The 20,084-nt window shown below is 35.9% G+C and overlaps 1 protein-coding gene across 1 annotated transcript in view; it reads right to left on the bottom strand.

Annotated features, from left to right (window-relative positions):
* LOC136409111 (follistatin-related protein 5-like) overlaps positions 1-20,084 on the bottom strand; it is a 45,771-nt gene that overhangs the window by 24,321 nt on the left and 1,366 nt on the right. Inside the window, exon 2 of the mRNA XM_066390430.1 lies at positions 7,605-7,700. Within this exon, the coding sequence (XP_066246527.1) occupies positions 7,605-7,700 (96 nt within the window). The remainder of the gene's footprint in view (positions 1-7,604; positions 7,701-20,084) is intronic.

The following is a 20,084-nucleotide window of genomic DNA, read 5'->3' as shown; positions in this document are numbered from 1 at the left end:
ATTCGGATTGTTCCTGGACAATTTATTTTCTGCTCCGGTGATGGTTTCAAGCTAATTTATTTCCTGTGTCAGATACGAGAAATCAGTATCTTTAATGCAATAGTTCATTTTGTTTCGTGCCGGAGAAAGCACCCAAAAAGTATTCAGGGTTTTATGATTTTTTTCGCAATGCAGAACGAACCACAAAATTTTATGCTTTGCTTGGATTTTTCCACTTCGAATTGAAATTGATAAGGTTGGTTGGAAAAGTGGGACGTTCTTATTGATCTGTCAGCCTCGCAACTTTTGGGTACCAAATCGCGTAAATCTGTCTCTAATTCATGATAAGCTCCAGCTCACGTCCAAAGTTAGTACGGAATTTTAAAAAACTTCATTTCTTCGTTCTGGGAATCAAACATTTAAAAATTTGCAGTAAGGAAAGAAGTAGAACTCATGCAAAATTTTAGATAGTCCAGTAGTTTTGGGAAACTTCAAATATTCTTCAGATAGGTCTCTAACAAGTGCGGAATCGCGCAAGTCCGCCTCTAATTCCTGTTGAGGTCCAAGCTTGTGTCCAGAAAGAGCGAATTAACGGTTCCATTGTTCCTTAAATTTTTTAGCCTTAACGCAACTTAAGGACTCGTAGAGTTTCCGGAAAAATATCCTGAGGGAGTAAAATTGAGTGTGTCCGCTTAAAACGGGTACCATAAACTAGTCCTTTTTGTTGCGTCTCCATATGTTCATTAATTTTGAATTCTGGACAAAAAAAGTAGATACTGATAATTAAAACATCGGGTATCCAGTCGTCAGGGTTGTTCGCCATAACGAGGCAATTCATAATCATTAACGGTTCAAATTGCAAAACCGAAAGGTTATACGTCCAGCTATAGTAGCGACGTGCTAAAACTGGGGGCCCAAATTTACTGGCTCTATGAGACCGCTGTCCATGAATAATTTTAATTAAGCACGTCCCGGGGCGTGCCGGTGCATAACGCGTTCAGGACTGATTTACGACATCCGAATCCCTAAAAGGGAAGACTTTTGCTCCTGCTACGAGGATGAGCGACTCACTTATAACCCTGTAAACTTAGTTCCTGAATTACAAATAAGCGGAGTAGTTTTACCGCACGGCTTGGGTAATAAAATCGACTGCCTTACGGTGTAAGAGTCAATAAAAACTTTTAAAGACGTGGCAGAAGAAAATTTAATCCGCCCCACGCAATTGAGGCTTTTACTCTCGCAGATGTCGGCGCAAAAGAAAACAACGAGAGAGCTCAATTCGCTTTATGTGGGAGCGTTCTAAACTGACCTCTATTTTATGGCGGACGGCCCTTTTTCCTGCTTTTATCCCTCACCGTCAACTCGTATCAGTAAATTTGCAGGAAAGTATGTTTTTATTCGCCTCGTGGCTAAATTACTTCGTGCATCGGGCTTATGGGTACGTTTCTTGCCTGCCACATAACACTTTCCTCTACACGTATATTTTTATAAGGAACTTTACGACACAATGCCAAGTAAAGTATTCAATTCCATCCGATTTTCGATAATAATAAATATTGCTTTATGGGCACGAAAATATTTAATTAAAGCTCAGATTAAAACGGGGCACGAAATTGGAGAATGCGTTTTAAAAATGCTACTTTACGTCCGCGTTATCTGGAATTCTGCCCTGTTAACTCTGTAAATTATACCGGATTGTCCAGAATAATAAATCAACACGGTCCCGTTATCTGGGGGTATTGCGAAGCACGATAAAATTCTGAAATGGAAAATTTTTTCATTTATAAATCAAAAGTTAATTCAATTTTCTCCCACATGGACTTGACCAACGTTTGATAAGAACTTCTCACCGAAACAAATGCCTAAGGCACGTTAATAAACTCCAAGTTTATCGACTAGATAGTCATGGAGTGTTTTCCCCAAGGATTCCCCAATTTTCACGCTATTCGATATTCCATTTCTGTTTAGCAGTTTAATTAAACTGGGATGCTGTTGCTGTCTCTAAGGGACAAATTCCAACTATAAGCGTTGTAAACTAGCTCAAGTTGCGAACTATTATTGATATTTTTTAAGAAATTGCATTAGAAATTCGATTGGCACGATAAAAGAAGTCTAGCCACAAATAATTCTACGTAGATTCCCATACATTCCATACAGGGTGTTGCAAATTCGAGACTGCATTGCTACCTTTGTAATTATACGAAACACAATGCTTTAGATTCAGGAATGTATTAACTAAATAACCCGAAAAAGTAATTTTGGCTCAAAGGAAAAGCTAACAGGAAAGTAAAGCTCCCCATAGAATTATTATAATAAAATATAGCGAACATTGGCCACGTAGGGCTATTGCAAGCTATAATCACGCATATTGGGCCACCTATCTTAAGCTACAAGTAATTATTGGAAATAAAAAGCGCTGCTGTCTACTTAGTTAAGTATTTTTCCTGATACCTAACGAGAGGTACCCAATTAATTAACTATTTTCCACCAAAATATAAAATTTTAATTACGCTTTTGCAAAGTTTAGAGAAGAATTCAACAAAAATGAGTACGTTGATGAGTAATATATGAGGCTCAAAATTTCATCGCAAGAGATACTTATAATTTCTTCCTAATTAACTCAATTAGATTACTGCATTACAACCTTCTTAGAAGCATCAGATTTCTGTACACACTGACGTGCTTTTCTAATTGAATTATAAAACCAGTTAGGTCGTGGTAATTAGTTTAGATACTCATCCGATTGGCAGTTAATTAAAGTTCTCAGTCTCAAAGGAGGCGCCGAAGTAAGGCCAAATTAATAAGGTAACCTCATTTTCGGAACCGGAAAATGGGCGTCTGAGAGGGAATTGAAGGGCAGTTTTCAATAAAACGCCCCTTTTAGTAGTTTGAGAAAAATACTTCATTTATGCCATCAAGGAAGTTACAGACGTAGCGAGAAGGAACAGAGCAATCCACGAATTAAATGGAGAAGTTTCAGAGAAATTTATCAAAAGTGATTTTCTAAAAGGCCTGAAAATTGTGGATGCATTTAATTCAACTACCAAGTGCGCGCATCTCAGTTGTCATAAGCGATTGTCATAATTCATCCGGCGATTGGTCAGATTAAGTCAAAGAGGTTGTAAATCTTATTAGAATGGAGCCGTGCTCTCGGAATAAAGGGCCTTCATTGTTTTCAGTGATGTATTATCAGCAATATTAGTCTCTCAATTGAGATGAGCAAAATGCTTGTTAGTCATCAAACAAATTTCATTGTTTGATAACTTATTGATTGGTTTATTTAGCGTATTGTTAACCCTCATCGTACCTTTCCCTTATTATCTACAAATCGGATTTTCAGATTTAATTTCAAAATTAATTATTTTGAATTGAAATATTCCGCATATAACCGATGTTGAATAAAATAAAATATGAAATATTTAAAACTATTTCCTTTAATTTATAGACTTCCAGGATGCCCAGTGACGTTCAAAATTTTACCTTTTCTCGATTAAAATCGCAGATTTACTTAATAAATTAATAGACATAAAGTGGAAATTCTAGTAAAAGAGACCTGATATTCGACATTTAATGCCATTGAGGCTTTTACGAATACCATTAGTGGCGGATGAAAAAAAATCGATTAGAAATAACTTTGAAGCGAATCTAAAAACTAAATGTGTTGGAAGAGTGCTAGCAAACCATGTGAATAAAAAGGGTCATATATCTTCAACTCGTGTCCCCATTTGCAGAATTAATGGAGCGTAAAAGAAACAACGAAAATTGAATTGCCGTGTCAGGCACTTAACACGCAAATGCTGGTGCTTCAAGCTATTTGCTTCGTTTGTTCTACTTAGTCGACAATAAAATAGCCATGTAAAGTGCAAATTGAGGTGGCAAAAGCCGGTTCATCTCCCATTTTAATACCCGGGAAAATCAAACTTTTTCCAAACATGACTTGCCCTTTCTCGCTAAGAAATTTGTCAAACTCAATCCCAAAGCGTGACAATCCGGAAATGATATTTCAAGCTTAAAACGATCCATTAATTACTCATACCCGAGCACTTGTAATATTATAAATGATTTTTCTTCCATTAATTTAACCTCAAAAGGCTTCGGCTTCTCCTGCGTCGCGACTGCAAAACGCGTTAGCCCTAATCCACTCCCTATTTCCTTTATGAAGGATGACGTCATTAATTAAGGATCTTAATCCAGCCGGATCTGGTTTTCTGGATAAATCGTTCACGGATTTGTTGGAGAAGGTAGGCAGAGGTTAGACCGGGTCTTAGTCAGGGATACTGCACTCAATGGAATTTCTGGTTAATATCACACAGAAAGGGATAAGAAATTGTTTTCTTGTGCCCTAAAACATTCTCTGAAACGTTCTGAATTGTCTAAAGGAACATTTTCGCTGTTGGAAGACTGAAAGAGTTTTTGGATTCCACAAGCAGGAATAGGAAGACGGTAAATGAGCAAATGTGAAAGCAAATACATACACGAAAGGTGTTGAAAGTCTATAATCTAACAATGCTATGCTCACAGAGTGTCTTTTAGGACTTCGTTTTTAGATAAATTGAATTCATACCCGATTGTTTTTAAATCGTTATGAAAATCCTAAGAGTAAAACGATTTTCTGCATCATGTTTTCACTTAGCAGATAAATTTTAATGGTCGAAAGTGCTTCGTAAATGCACTAATAGCATTTTTCTTGAAAGCCCAACATTTTCATATAGATTATTTTCGACCAATCCTACAGACATCACGATAAAATATCTTTGGGATATTTCCGAAACTACCTTTTGATAAGGATGTATTAATACTATTACCGGTATCAAGCTCTACAAGCTCTAGCAAAATTTGCGAGCCCAGAAATAAATCGCCATTAAACGCTTCAAAGCAAAGACCGTCAAGTCATCATACATCATATCATATTAAATTTCCTGTAATACCTTGTTTTATATTGAAAATTTGCCTCTGCCTCTCCATCATCGATTTCTGCATAATGCAAAATTTCCATTTAATAATTTTCAGTTTATTACACTATTAATCTGTTAAAAATATGACTCAGCCTTCACTATTTTATTGCCTTTCCAAACCAAACATCACCCGCATCGGCCGCCGGATTATTATTAGTTTTATGGCCTCATATGCGCTAAGATGAACCCTCTATTTCCCTCGAAAACATCTAGGATTCTACCCTCAAAGCCCATAAAACAAGACCCATCCCTTTCTCCTTTATACCTCCTTTGAGACGATACGCATTGGACCTTGTAGCTGTCGATACAAAATTAGTTTCGTTATTGACGACGATATGAGGCACTATAAATATGTCTTTCGGTTCAAATAGGAGCTGCTCCTACGTGTAATTTAATATTCACTCTCTCGGAAACCTGCAGTGATATCTGCATAAAACGCGAGAGCTCGGAATTTTGCAATAGTGTCACCTCGATAATGGCGGGGTTGTAATATTTTATGAGGCGATGAAGGTTGGGAATTTTGCAATAAAATGTTCTATACAATATTTGAAAATGCTATAGAATATATGTTACATAATGCAAGTAGAATATACAACATATTTCAGTTTTAATCTGCGTCCTTGTGGTAAACTATACCAGCATAAAACGGGTTTGGAAAATATCATTATTTCAGAAAGTCATATTAGCAGAGCTTCTCCGGACTACACAGGATATTAAAGATTCAAATTTTTTCTTTTTTCCCTTAACAATCGAACAATTTTTTAGATTTGTAGCATTATGTGCTATTAAATCAAAAACATTGAAATTGAAAATGCTACTTCACCTAATCGATATGTCTGTGTCGTATATGTCCTCCCATATACAATCTAAAAGTGACAAACAGTGCACTTAAAGAGTTGCTGCGATCAGCGTTTCAACTCTTCTGGAAACAGCAGTTTTCTCCCCTCAATGAGCTTGATAAAGCTGATGAGCTTGATATAGCTTGACAGAGAAATTTGTGTAGTACAAATTTCTCAATTTCTTGTAAGTCAAAAATACTAGATGTCCTCAGATAGAAGAGAAAAATATTATCTCTTTTAGATGTGATCTGACCACCATTGTTCTTGTTATGGATGATTGGTTAACACTGCGTATTAATCAGATGTAGATATTTACTCAATCTTGAGTGGATTTTGGAGGTCTATTCACGATTTCCTTCGAAACGTCTTGAGGAGCTGGATCACAAATGGCTTACCTTTGTCTATTTGTATGTTCGGCTACAAAACGACCCTTCACCTGAACCTAGTATTGGACCATTCAAGTGATACCTGTCTTGTGGCTTTAAGGTGCTTTATTAGTCGTCGAGGTTTAATTACCGACTTGTATAATCACTGCGGCACTAATTTTGTGGGAGCTTCGAAGCAGTTAATGCAAAACATACGCAGTGAATCCCATGCAGAACGAAACAAGTGACATTTAACCCACCCTCAGCTCCACATTTCAGTGGTATTTGGGAAATCGGCATTATATCCGTTAAGGGTCATTTGATCTGGTCATTGTCAATAAAAGGTGGTCACAGTATTAACTTCCAAACAACTCTCAATTGTGTTTACATCTATGGAACCTGTTTTAAATTAGCGGCCGCTGTGTCCAGTTAGCACCGATACAAAATGATCTCGTTACTTAAAGATCAAGTCAATCTCTTAAATCAAGACTTTTGAAAAGGATGGTATGTTGAATGTTTGCATAGACCTCTTAAAAGGAAATATTCTAGTGTTACTAGAGAACGAATTTTCATCTTCATTATATAGTTATATACACACCTTTAGGTGCTAATGGTATAGTTTGGACTGTGAGCGTTTCAACGCCCAGAAATATTTTTAAACGCCCTATAACAAAAATGTATCGTTTATCAGAAACCTGAGTACTCCAAAAGGGAATATGTTCTAGTTAGTTTAGTTACATTGCACAGGATTATTTTATTCATTTCTCGGTACATTTTCTATTCAGTAAAATGTTTCGGTGCGTCTTAGGTGAGCAGTAAATCGTTTTCAAAACTATATAAATGAATAAGACTTGACGCATTTCAAATATTCATAATTAAATATATGAGACTTTCGGAACCAGTTTTCCAAATCATTCCAATTCATTGCGACACTCTCGCATTATTTTATAAAGAGATGAAGGCTGGGAATTCTTAAATAACCCAAAATTGCAACCCATGAAAGCAAATTCCCTTATACGACATGTGGTTCATTCAATCTTCCGGCCAATAACAGAGCAGACAAATATTGCGTCACGTATTATTTCGGGGTGGCGTGAAGCGAGGGTAAAAATTTATTCCTCGGAGAATCATAACCCTAGCCGTCAGCCTTTATGGCCACTTTTATTTATACTCATAAATACGATATTCGATTCTTTTTTTCCAGGGTTTCTTTTTAGTGTTATCCACGATTCTTCCTCTGAGTTCTATAAAGAAGCTTATCGTAAAACGATTTTCTGTCGAATTTGGGATAATAATCTTATGGAATTTGATTCTTCTTTTTTTGGGAGAATTATTTGGGAGGATTTGGGTTCAGTTATTCCAATTTGCACAACTACTTCATGAATTTCAGTTAATGTGGGTATTATAATAAAAAAGTGTATTCCTGTAGGATACATTTTTGAAATTTTTAATTCTTATAGACTTACCTTAGAATCTGCGAAGCTTAGTTGGGTAAGAGTAAGGGCACAAGTGGATAGCAATTTGAGGATCGCAAGTGTTGATAGAGACTTGTATCTGGTCATCTGAAAAGATTTAGAATTCAATTACTATCTAAACAAGTTGTTATGTTTATCATATAGTTGAATTTTTTTACTCAAAAGTTTGAGCTCCAATGCAGTAATTTATTCAGGCATTATTATTCCGTTTACATTATGAAAACACTAAAGACCTTCCCAGTTTTCTTAGTGTACCCTTAACGAAGCTCTTTACTTTTAAACACATCCTTGATGGATTAAAACTACAGTAATCTCTTACGCTTTTCGCGAGAAACTTCGTTTCTTAAGCCGGATGAACACTTTTTGCAAAAAGTCATAGATTTTGCGGTCCCGGAACACAAGTCATTTTTATACAAACAACGCCCCAATCTCGCCTGCCTTTTCCCGCTCGTTTTACACGCAAAATTAACCCAATAAAGTCCAGAATTAAACATCAAATTATACATTCCCCGAGAAATAAAAGCTCCATTTGTTTAGATGTAATATCGCTGGTGTGGAGCACAGGGGACCACTGATAAGGATACATAAGCCATCTTCCCCAGTTTGTCGCTCCCTTGTTATTCCGCCAGGCTTGTCTCTAATTTAGATAAAAAGAGCTCCAAACGCGAAGCCCCACGTTTTCTTAGCTAGTATTGTTATTAAATACGACCGAGTATGTTTAGGCATTGTGCCAGAAAGAGGGGGTTGAATTTAGAGAACAAAATGGCTGCTGGTGTAACTTAAGAGTGCCAGAAATAGATTCTGAAATTCCGAGTTTCAAATCTCAAAAGCTAGGTTTATACAGTGAACTTCGAATAAAAATTTCCATAGGAAAAAACTGCAGCCACCACTACACCCTCGCTATGTGATTTTTTAAATGTATTTTTCGCAACATAATTTTCTTTATAAAATGTGAGATTCGAAGTTTCATATATCAAAAATTAGAATCGAATCATATTGATTCATGAAAGGACAATATTTTTTCACAAAAATTGTATACATTTGACATTAGAAAGGCAACTTTTTCTAATTTATTTCCGATATTCCGAGCTTCTTTAGTAGATTGTGAATTTTGAACATTAAGTTAAAAAAAGGGTCGAGTCAGGCGTATTTCCAAAAACGGACAAAATTTTACGAAAATTAATTTATTGATCAAGACTTATAACAGCCATGATTGGGTAATTTGAATAAGTTAAACTATCTGCCTCCTTCTTTCGATTCTTTCACTGTAGAGAAAAATATCAAGATACATGCTTAAGCATTCATTTTCCCATTCTCCACTTGGAGACCGATCCCCAGGGTACAGATGGACCCTAAACAACTTATTTCCGCTTTAAACTTTCTCCTGCGAATGCGTCTTATTTCGTTTCGCGAGGGCTCTCAAAGAGATCCTTTCGCAAGTACTAACATTGTCTTTTACATTTTTTTTTTTTTGAAGCGCTTTGTCTGCTTTGAGACTGCAAATGTAGAAATATGTAAAAAGGACTTCGAGAATGTTTACTTTGAGGTTTCTAATAGAAATTCACAGAGACGCCCTTTGGTCTAAACGAACAACAAAGGACAGTTTTTAGGTGGTTTTTATCTAGAGAAATGTAGATTTTTATGTTGAAGTATCTCAAAACGGACCAGTTAAGTTGGCGTAAAAGTCGCATTTAAACAAAAGGGGCTGAACCGGAAATAAATGTGTTTAGAGCTAGCTCTGGACGCGAATCGATTGGCAGCCGTCTGGAAAAATTGGAAAAGGACGCTTGACATGGGAAATAGATGCCGACTCTTAAAAAAAATTGCGTCAAGGCGTCTCGCATAATAGACTGGAAATTTCGCCTTTTGAAGCGATGGTCTTTTAATTTAAAACCGAGAGGCGTTTTGAGAGGATTTCTATTGAGCTGATTGCTTAAAAGGTTTCCGTTTTAATCGAATCGTGCTCGAGAAAAAAGGGGAAAAGTTGTTCGAATGCAAAGTGCTCGCAAAGTTGGTTAAACTGTAACTTAGTCAGCTGCAGCAATTGCTATTCTGGAGAAATTAGCTGAGCCGCAAAGAACAAGTTTCAAGTTGCAGCGGGCCCTTAATGAAGTTCTTTGCTTTCACTTTGGCAACCACTATGGAATGCAGCTTGTTGTGCGTTGTCGAGTGAGGAATAACGTCGAAAATACACTTGAATTTAAATAAAAATTGCGAAAGATCCAGATAAAATCATCTGAGAGTTTTGAAGTGTATCTTTTAGGATCTGAACTTTCCTAATAAGCTCCAAATTTTGCAGCTCAAATATTCAAACACAGAGTCATAATAGGTTGATTTCTAAAAACGTGCAATTTGATAAACATTCCTTTATAAACCAAAAAAAACTTAGTCGTTCCTGGCCACTTATTTTTTAATTATTCTCATATCCACACCTATCTTAAAAAAATGTCAAATTTGGAAAAGAAAATTTCAAAAATCAGGATCGGGCCAAACTTGTTTATAAAAGGTCAAAATTTTATCAAATTTCGCTGTTCCTCCTGTTCAACTGGACCATTTTGAAACACCAAAACTTCCAAATCTTTCCAGTGCAAAAAATTTTATATAATTTGCTGAAAATTTTGAAAGTATCATGTAATACTAAGATACATCAAAATCAAAATCGGCATTTCAATACACAAAATTCGCTTAAAAAAGTATCCATTATTGTTGGTTTAGACCGAAGGCGTTTCTTTGAATTTTTAGTAGAAACCTCAAAGTAAACATACTCGAAGTCCTTTTCACATATTTCTCCATTTGCCATCTCAAAGCAGGCAAAGCGTTTCCTAAAAACACATGCAAAAGACAATGTTAGTACTTGCAAAAGGGTCTCTTTGAGGACTCTCATGTAACAAGATTTTGAAGAGAGAAAACTTGTTTGGGGTCTATGTGTGCTCTGGGAATTGGCCTCCAAGTGGAAAATAAGAAAATGAATGCCAGCCTTGACATTGTACAATAGTTTCAAAAAGTTTCCTCACTTAACCGGCTTCGTAGCTCTTGTAGTTTCCGAGACCCCAATATACGGAAGGCCATTGTGGGACACAAGCACGCGAAACTGTTGTATAAGCAAAGAACGGGCGCATTCAGCAGCGGTAATAGTAATACAATGTTGTGCAACTGTTTAAAATACGCAATAGAAATTACGTTTGTTCCTATATATTCGTATATGTATATAAAGGGCAATATTTCATTTAGCAAAAACTTCAACAGTTATGGAATTGTTGCTCGCCGAACACGACAATGTACAAGTAATATGGGTAAGAGCCGAATATCTAATGACCTCTTTCAACGATTTTCTGGAGATTTCCAAATGAAAATGCGATGCGAATTATCCTAGATTGAGTAGGTACTCACATTCTATGGAGCTTGAGGATTTTCAGAAGTGGAAAGGTTTGTTATAAGTTTTTTATAGAACAAAAGATTTATTTTCTGCGAGAAATAGCTTAAGTTTGGAATTTTTAGCATTTATCCAGAAAAATGTAACATGAACATAAAGTAAATAACAAAATTGCACAATGGATTTTTTAATTTATTTTGCTTGCAAATTTCTATTTTGTAATTTGATTACTTACTTCATATTCATGGTATTTACCTTCTGCGTAAATGCAAAAAATTCCAGACAACTTTTCAAATTTAAAGTTTGTCTATTTAATTTATCATGAGTCGTTCCTATCAAGACTCTCGAAAATTGAGAATTGTTCTGATTTCAGTGCAGTTTCGGCAATTGTGTAGCAGACAGGTATCGCTCAATTGGACTGACACTCTCTCGTATTACATTTTTTGTAGTATGTGCTGTGTTCTGGCCTTGATTTACTTGAATAAACTGAACATTTCTCTGAGCCAAAGCATGTTTTAACTTTCCTCAAGAATATTCAAAGTCTTAACGAAGTTCCTCGCTGATTTTGGTCGGAAAAACAAAATACCAATTACAATCTTATCCATTCTGTACGGGACCCTCGAGATCGTTAATCTGCGCGAAGCGCCTCTTATAAGAAATCTTCTCACGGTTCTCGCTTTTGATGGATTGAATAAGTTTTGACAGCAAATTTTAATGTAAGACAAGATTAAGAGAGAGGCAATTTACGTAACCAAAACACGTTTTCCTTCCCCCCTTTTGGGGTCAAATCTCCAAAGAATAATTCGAAAAGTCGGGAAATATCTCAGGTTATACGTCTGAATTGGCACGGAGGTGATTGCCTTAAGGAGTTCCAGGGGCCAGTTTTTCATCGGGGCTGTCAGCGTAAATTTTGCATCGGGGGATTGCTAAACAAGAAAACAACGACCATAAATCTTCCAGTAAAATTTTTAAAAGCTGTCAGCCCACAAGGCCTCTCTTACTTAGTTTCAATGTTAGTCACGTCTCGCGTTTTAAACTTTAACCCGCCTCGAGTTTTATTTCTCGCCCCGACGTTTTCGAATCATAAAACATAAAAAGAGCCCTCTCCCTTGTGGGATGATTGCCAAAAATGAGTGTGCACCCGTATAAAGTTACTTTCATTTATATGGAAAATAAAATTGCTGCTGCAACGTCTCCTAGGGGCCATCAAAGATTTGGCGTATGAAAAGAACACATCCGGAAGGTAACCCAGACGAGAAATTCGGTATCGATCCAGAGAAAGGTGATAAATAATCGACTGGCAAAATTGGAAGCTTAAAGAAAGTAAATGAGGTGCAAAGGGGGTTCGAATGGTCGTAATTATTAACAGAATTAAATCCGGCTAAGTTAAATTGCCCGTAAACAATCCAGGAAGTTTTAGCGATCACTGCAATTTGTTTTTGCCCAGTGTAAAACACATTCTAGATTCAATACACCCCACTGCTCAATTTTCCAGAAATATTCTCTGGAATATAGGAGGTTCAATTAATAAATGCCCACACACACAAAGGCCAGTTTTTGCGCCCGAGCGAGGGCAACATTCAAAGACAAAGGCTTTCTTTAGAGTACGAGAAGTTATCTGAAACAAAGTCAACAAAGGATGTTGATATTCGAGGCTGCAAAATTTCAAATCTGCCTCAGGCTTTTGTCTGTCTCGAATGCTTAGTTAAGCCATTGTTCATTTGCTTATGGGCAATTAGCATTTTCGCAGTTATTTATTAACTACTTTAAAGTCCGAAATGGAAGATTAAAATTAGGCCCTTAAATAATTAGGTGTTCAAAATTAATAAATAATCAATAAAGTAGAGCGAAAAAGAACGCTTTAAAAGTTTCCTGAATAATTGCAAAAATGAGTTTTTCCGCTGCAATGTCTATTTCAGTTTGTGAGATATAGGATCGCTTTGCTCGCGAATTTTCGAAGTCCTCTTCAGTACCGATGCCCTTAACTACATTTAAATGCTTTAGGGTCTTTTTATTCGCACACTAATGTTTCATTGAACAGATAATAGTAAAGTTACCACACTGGATTAATTCGCATCGTTCGGTTAACTGCAATCAGCGTCCTGTAATGTATCACTTTCCGCACTTATAAAATAACTATTTAACTACTTTTTGAAACATTTTGATGATCAATTATAGAACCAATAATCCCCGATTTTTCTGGCAGATAACTTCATAACTCAAACTAAATATTTACGTTTCCAGCTCTAAATACTCCAACTTCCGCCACCATCCCACTAACTTCTCGGTATTAACCGGAATGAAATCTAAACAGCTTAAAGTAACTTCCACCATATAACCGGAAATGTCGACTTTAATCAAGCCGAGCTTTAACTCTCTTTCTCGAAAGACTGTCGGCTCGCTGATTGGTCATTATTAAACTGCGGTGTTTCAATCTCAGGGGTATTTACCAGTTTGCCGGTAATTCGAGATTTATTAGCCCGCAATTTTTATCCGATTGGTATGATGGACCCTTTCCATTTTAGGACCAATAGATCAAAGTCCTAGGAAACTTTCCCAAGAGGATACTATCCTTGGAAACGTTAAAATAAAGGTAGAATATTAATTGGCCAGTTTCGGGGTTTCCTTGGAAGTTGTCTTTCAAGTAAAATGCCAGCACCTGTTTTTGTATGTTTTAAGTTTTTTGAGAATTAATAAAGCATTAAAAAATTATGATCAAAGGCGCCCTAAAGTTTCTTGAATTATGATGTTATTAGCAGGGTTTTTAAGCCTTTGTAACGGATTTCTTGAATAAGTCAATGGATTGATTATTAAACAAATAATCTCATAAGCTCGCGCTAAGAAACTTACAAGCACTGCAGGGAGAGAATCTTAAGAAGGGAGGACGAATAAGAACAGAGTAAAAATCCTATAGATGTAACACAGGATAATAAGACACAAAAAGGATGACAATAATGGGATGACTTTCCGTTACACCTGCCCATCTGAAGATTACAATTTTCAACTCCTGCGCTGGATGCTGATGAAGTGGGGCCCATCACGGATTATATTGGATCATCATTTGGATCTGACCACAGTTTCACCATTAAGAGCCTTCGGTTAAATCGGGTGGCTAATAAGCTTTCAAGATAAGATCTAATAAGATATTGGAATCAACAACGCTGGATGCAGAGCTCCACGCAAATCGTTCGACCAATTATTTCGCCAATTAAGTTTCTCTATTATTACCGATTTTGGCAGTTAATTTGATTAATGAATTGTGGCGTACTAGTGGAAAATGAGAAGAAATAAGATTCAATAGAAACAAGCACTTATCGAAACAAAGCTTTTGACGTATCCGCAAATGCCTTGAAACCAACTTTCGCTAATTTTTTTAATGAAATTTTGCAGTCCATAAGTTCTTTGTAATAATATATATAAGTAATTTGCGACTTCCAGAGTTAATTTAATTAATAAACAGGGGCATATTAGCGTAAAAAAGGATAATAAAAATGAACTTTGGATGGGAAAGTTTTTGATACATTCCCAACTTCATTCCAGAACATGTAACTTCAGTTAAGTGTTTTAACTCGATTGTTCATAATCCCTCACTAGGACAACTATGAAACGATCTACAAGGACTTAATAGCGAGGAAGGAGAAGAAATAAAAATCAACAAAAACAAACTCTTGGCGGTATTTGGCGCATTCCCAAATACCTAGAAACCCACCTATGAGGGGAACTTTAATGAAGAGTTCTAATCCAAAAGTTCCTCCTTAATTCCTGATTTATACAGTCAACTTGATTAAAGAGTGGAGGCGTACTAGAATGGAACAGAAGTAAATATAAATCAGCAAAAAGAAACTCTGAAGGAAACAATTATTCAGGTATTGCCAAGAGCATCTAAAAACAAACTACGACAATGATTTGAACTAAGTTTCTTAGTATGAATTTAATCTATAGCTAATGATTTTGACTGTTAATTTGATTTGACAAACAGATGCGCATTAGCCGGGAATGAAAAGAAATAAAAATGAAAAAAATGAGGGTTTAAGAGAAACAGAGAGATTTGCATCTGGAAGACATTCCGGCACAAGCGAAGGGAAAAGAGTGGATATTCTAACGGTTCATCACTTTTTTTAATTCATTAGGGACTCCCAATAGAGCATCTTATTAGGGAATCCCAACAGAGAGATTCTTTTAGGTTTTCTAAGGGTTTTCTCCAGTCGCAGTCAATACTGTCCCACAGAGGAGCGTGCCTTTACTATTTAAACCTTGCGTCAACGAACTCGAATCATACCTTAAAGCCTCTCCCGCCTAATATCAGGAAGGGACTGGACAAAAAGGCTGATGACTGCACGATTACTAGAGCTGGCCACTGCATCACTATCCATGCAAATGTCCCTAACCAGACTATCGTTGCGTGATGTCAAACAAATAGTCCAATCGTGAGCGAATCTAAAATTCGCTTTATGACCCACGCTAATAGGGGGAATCTTCCGGGCTTGAAGATGCAACTCAGCTACGCTATTGGTTTTTTTTTGCACTAATAAACCGATTTTCTAGTGAGAACCACATGTCGATTACGTTCCAAATAAAAAAAAAGATATATGCGATTTTCATTTCTGTCCGTTGATGACTAGTTGTTCAGAAAAAATTCAAAACAAAACGAAATTTATGAATGACGCATCTGCTCAATAATGCCGATTTTAATTCGAAATTCATGTCAGTCGAAACTCGAGAATTAATTGGCTCTACTCAATTGGTCATTCTGAAATGACAGTTGTATGGGTGAAGTAGGAAACTGTGCGAGAACTGAAATTAATTTGCTGATATACTGACGCTGACATTTTAAACAATAGAATCCGATCATTTTTTATTTACAACTACCACAATAGGTTATGGAACGATGTCATGCAAGAAATTCGCTATGATTCATGTACCTGCCAGTTTACAATCTATTGTGTTGCTGTAATTAATAACGAACCATTAGGGCTTCGATGGTAATTTTAGAATCCAGGAAAGGTCGCTTTTTATGAGAGCTGATGTCTGTTTTCCAGTTTACGAAGCAAAAACCGGGAGACAGGAATCGTAAATAATTTAGGACGCTTTAAAAAACGCTAAGCTGTCGCTTAAGTTTGACATGAAAAATGTGCGGAGGAGGATAGGGACTACCTCGGGATAAGTTATTAATTCATACGACGCTTTCAAAAATGAAACCTGGCTAAATAACATACAACTTTTACCAATAACATTTTTCTAATTTCCGAAATTTACAGTACAAAGCAAACGTCACAAACAAAAGCTTTCACCTCGGGCACGCTTCTTTGTCTCTGCCCCGTTTCCTCAGAACTTTTCAACAAATTTGCTTACTTATTCAATATAACTTTACCCGGAAATTAAGCAAAACAGATGTTGATATTTCCATAACGCTCAAATAATAATTTTCCGACTGTTATGTATGCAATGACTATCGAGCCCGACTGACAATTCAAGATAACGGCTCGCTATCTGGTGCCAAAATTCCACGCTAATGCCAACAACTTGACAGTAATTAACTGTGCATTGTCATGTAACATTTCAACATATCATGTAACATTTTTTACTGTCTACTCTTTACAGTCGAATTGAGAAATGAGAATATTGAGATAAAAATGACATGAATATGCACATGATAATGCCCTTCTGTGAAAATTAATTAAATCTATTAAAAACCCTCATTCTGCTAGATAATAATTACTTATAAGGTCTAGATACTACGAACTCCAAGCTTCAATCTATACTTGATTGAACTAGTCGATAGTAATAATGTCGAAAGTAGGTTATGGGTTGAAGCATGCTAGACACACATGACACAGAACTACCTATATAACGGGTGATCGTTAAAAACCTAGCAGCAGGCAGTGAACTGTAAAGGAAAAGCGCAGATTAAGTCCTATTCCATTAAACATCTGAAAAATGGATAACAGATATTTCAACGCCTCTTTGCGTTTTTTTATCTCCCTTTTTTATAACACAATATTTTGGCGCATTTCACAATAAATTCGAAAAAATACTGAATAAACACGAAATGCGAGGTTTTATTTTTATGATTGTTGTGGCTATAATTAGTTCTGAACATGTCGAGAGGTAGATGGGTGTACGAGCTTAATTTGCACCACGAATTGTCACGAGGATTTTATCAAACTGAAAAATTAACTTCGTACCAAAATAAACTGGACCGCGATGGCCCCAAAAATCAAAATTTACGGAGGTTGAGAAAGAAATATAGGGGCGAGAACACTCCAAGTTACGATGCAACCCCCGTATTTTAATTACTCCTGTCTGGATTTCGTAAATTGAGGTTTCCGTACTGTACACGCTTAATGTAATAAATCAACGACGTGAAGGGTATGCGGACATTGTTTCGCCGAACGTGAAAATAGGATTAAGCGCTGTGGAAAATTTAAATTGCGGGACTATTTTTAAGGGCCTAGAGGAGAATACGACGAAAATTAATTATACGGATTTGTACGATTAATTAAAATGTGTTTTGTGTGCGTGGAAATGCATATTAATCTGTCCTCACTGCCACTTCACGTAAAATAGCATTGATATTATGAGTATCGATCATTGGTTTTTATACACTCTGGTGAATCATAGAAATGGAGCAAATGCTCCTGCAGTGTCCATTAATTGAAGAATTTTCCTCCTTGACGTCGTATTGCTGACAATCAATTTTAGAACAATTTGCAGTGTGGTAGAAAAATTAAAAAAAAAAAGGATGATAAGGGTCAGTGTTCATACTGAAGAAAAACCAAGGGGCACAAAAATGCACTTAACCACAAAAACTGACAAAGGAAAGGAAGATTTTTAATACTCTTTGGACGCCTCAATTTCGTCGAAGTTAAAATTTCTCGATTAAAAATTGGGCGTAAAATATACTTAATTGCTGCTAGGAAACAGCGAAATAATTTTAGGTGAAATTAATTGAAGGCGCATCTGATAAATGGTGCCAGTAAACTTGTTTTTTCTCCTGCCATTCAACCCAAGCTAATGTTTTTTCATTCACCATTGAGTCAAGAAATTCTAGTTTTTGAGGGGTTATCGATGATTCTCAGTTTATTCAAATGGGAGGATAATACATATCTAAAAAATTGTTCTAATATAGCTCAAACTGAATAATTAAGAGGCTAGATTGGGGTTTCAGTATTTTATCGACTTACAGGAACATTAAAATTGAAATATTTTTTTGCTTAAATATAATATTGGAAAAAATGTATTTTATAATATCTCCGAATATAGACTACCTATTGTACTTTAATTAATTTCTGATTAAAGAGTCTATTGCGACAAATAGTTCGATTAAGCCGAAACTGTTCAATTTAATAAGTAATGAAACAAAATAGGTGTAGGCATCTACTGTAGTCCCAAAAGAGATAATCTTATATGTATACATAAGTAGCTAGTTATTAATACAGTCAAAGGAATAGGGAAAATCTTGAAAATTTCTAACAATCCAAACAAATAATCTAGAAAAAAAAACAAAGAATTCCGAATAATAATTATGCTGGACATCGAGAACATTAATAATCAAAAAGTCGTAAGGATGGGAACTATCGGTTGGAATGAGTCAGTCTCGATACAGTCGAATTGCCTATAACTACCAAGTAAGAGGAAAGTTCGAGGAAATATCGTTACTTTTATGGAGATTTCTGGATAATTAGTTTTTGTACTATTATGTTATTTATCTAACGAATACGGAAAGTGATACTTGTAGTATATATTTTTTACGCATAGTAAAGCGCTACTTTTAGCTAGTAAATGCATGCTCTAAAGGCACCTCACGCTCTTTGGAAAAATACTTTTATAGCTGAAATTAAACTGTAGTTAATAAATTGCGAATCTTTAATTTTAACTAAAATATTTTATTAAAATATATATAACATGGAGTTGCAGCAAATTGAAAAGTAAATGGATTTCAAAGGCTTTGGGGAGTTGAGCAACTGACGAAAACACTCTAGTGTTTTTAGAGTTAGTTGTTCTAACACCACTTGCCAACTATAAATATAAAATAGTGCTCAAGTGTATCAGAATCCTAAATAAATAATTTAAAGTTGTTGCTGGTGCAGCAATAAATTTGCCTAAGTGTAGACAATTTTCGATTAATATGTATGCATAAAGACCAATAATCGAAACTTTAATCATAGACGACGCAGATGTGTCTAAAGCGAGAAAAGTTGCAATTCTTTTGCAGTGTATGATAAATTAGAAATCCCAGAAAATTATGAGAAAAGTTGATCCAAAGTTATCGAACATTTCGATAACTGTTTCAAGCCAAAGGAAAATGAAACAATAAACACGCATTTGTTTCAGACTAGAAAGCAAAAAGAGAGGGTGTGTGTAGACATGTTTGTTACAGAACTTCGTAAACTAAGCCAAAATTGTAATTTTGGAGACTTGAAACACGAACTCATTAGAGACCGCATTGTCTGTGAAATAACAGATTCCGAAGTTAGGGATACGCTCCTGAGGGAAGCAAAGTTTACGCTGGACAGGTGCATAAATATTTACAAAATGCACAATTAGCCGGCGTAAGGTCAAGGCAGCTAACAATGCCACAGATAGCAAGGTGGAAGCAATCCAGAATGAAGAATCACAATTGTAGAAGAACATTAACTATTAATAGTAATCGACAACCATTACTTAGATCCGGATGATCGATGAGGAAAAATCAATCATTGTTGAACTTTGATTCAGGAGTAAGATTGTTGTGGGGTGTGACCGTTCAATTTCTTGGTTACATACGAAGCTTAGACTTCCAACTACCGGATGACTAAGTTGAAACCATCAGCGATCATTTCTTGATAGTAGAACCGCAACTTTTCAAAAAATTGCATCTTTATGGATATTTTGAAAAATATGCAGTGGTGAAAACTCTCTACTGGGATTCGTTGAAACACGCATCGAGCAAAATAAGCAATTTTTGTGATTCATTTCAAGAACAAAGCTTGTTCTATACAATCCAAAACGGCATGAGGAGAATTCACATTATGTTCAGTTCGTTCTTTTTTCAACTCGATTTCAAAAGGAATGTACCTATTTTCCTCTTTTTTATGTACCCTGGAAACAAAATGCTT

The sequence above is a fragment of the Euwallacea similis genome, chromosome 1, assembly GCF_039881205.1.
Source record: "Euwallacea similis isolate ESF13 chromosome 1, ESF131.1, whole genome shotgun sequence".
In the NCBI taxonomy this organism is placed as follows: Eukaryota; Metazoa; Arthropoda; class Insecta; order Coleoptera; family Curculionidae; genus Euwallacea; species Euwallacea similis.
The sequence above is the reverse complement of the archived record's forward strand: the minus strand, read 5'-3'. Positions and strand labels throughout refer to the sequence as shown.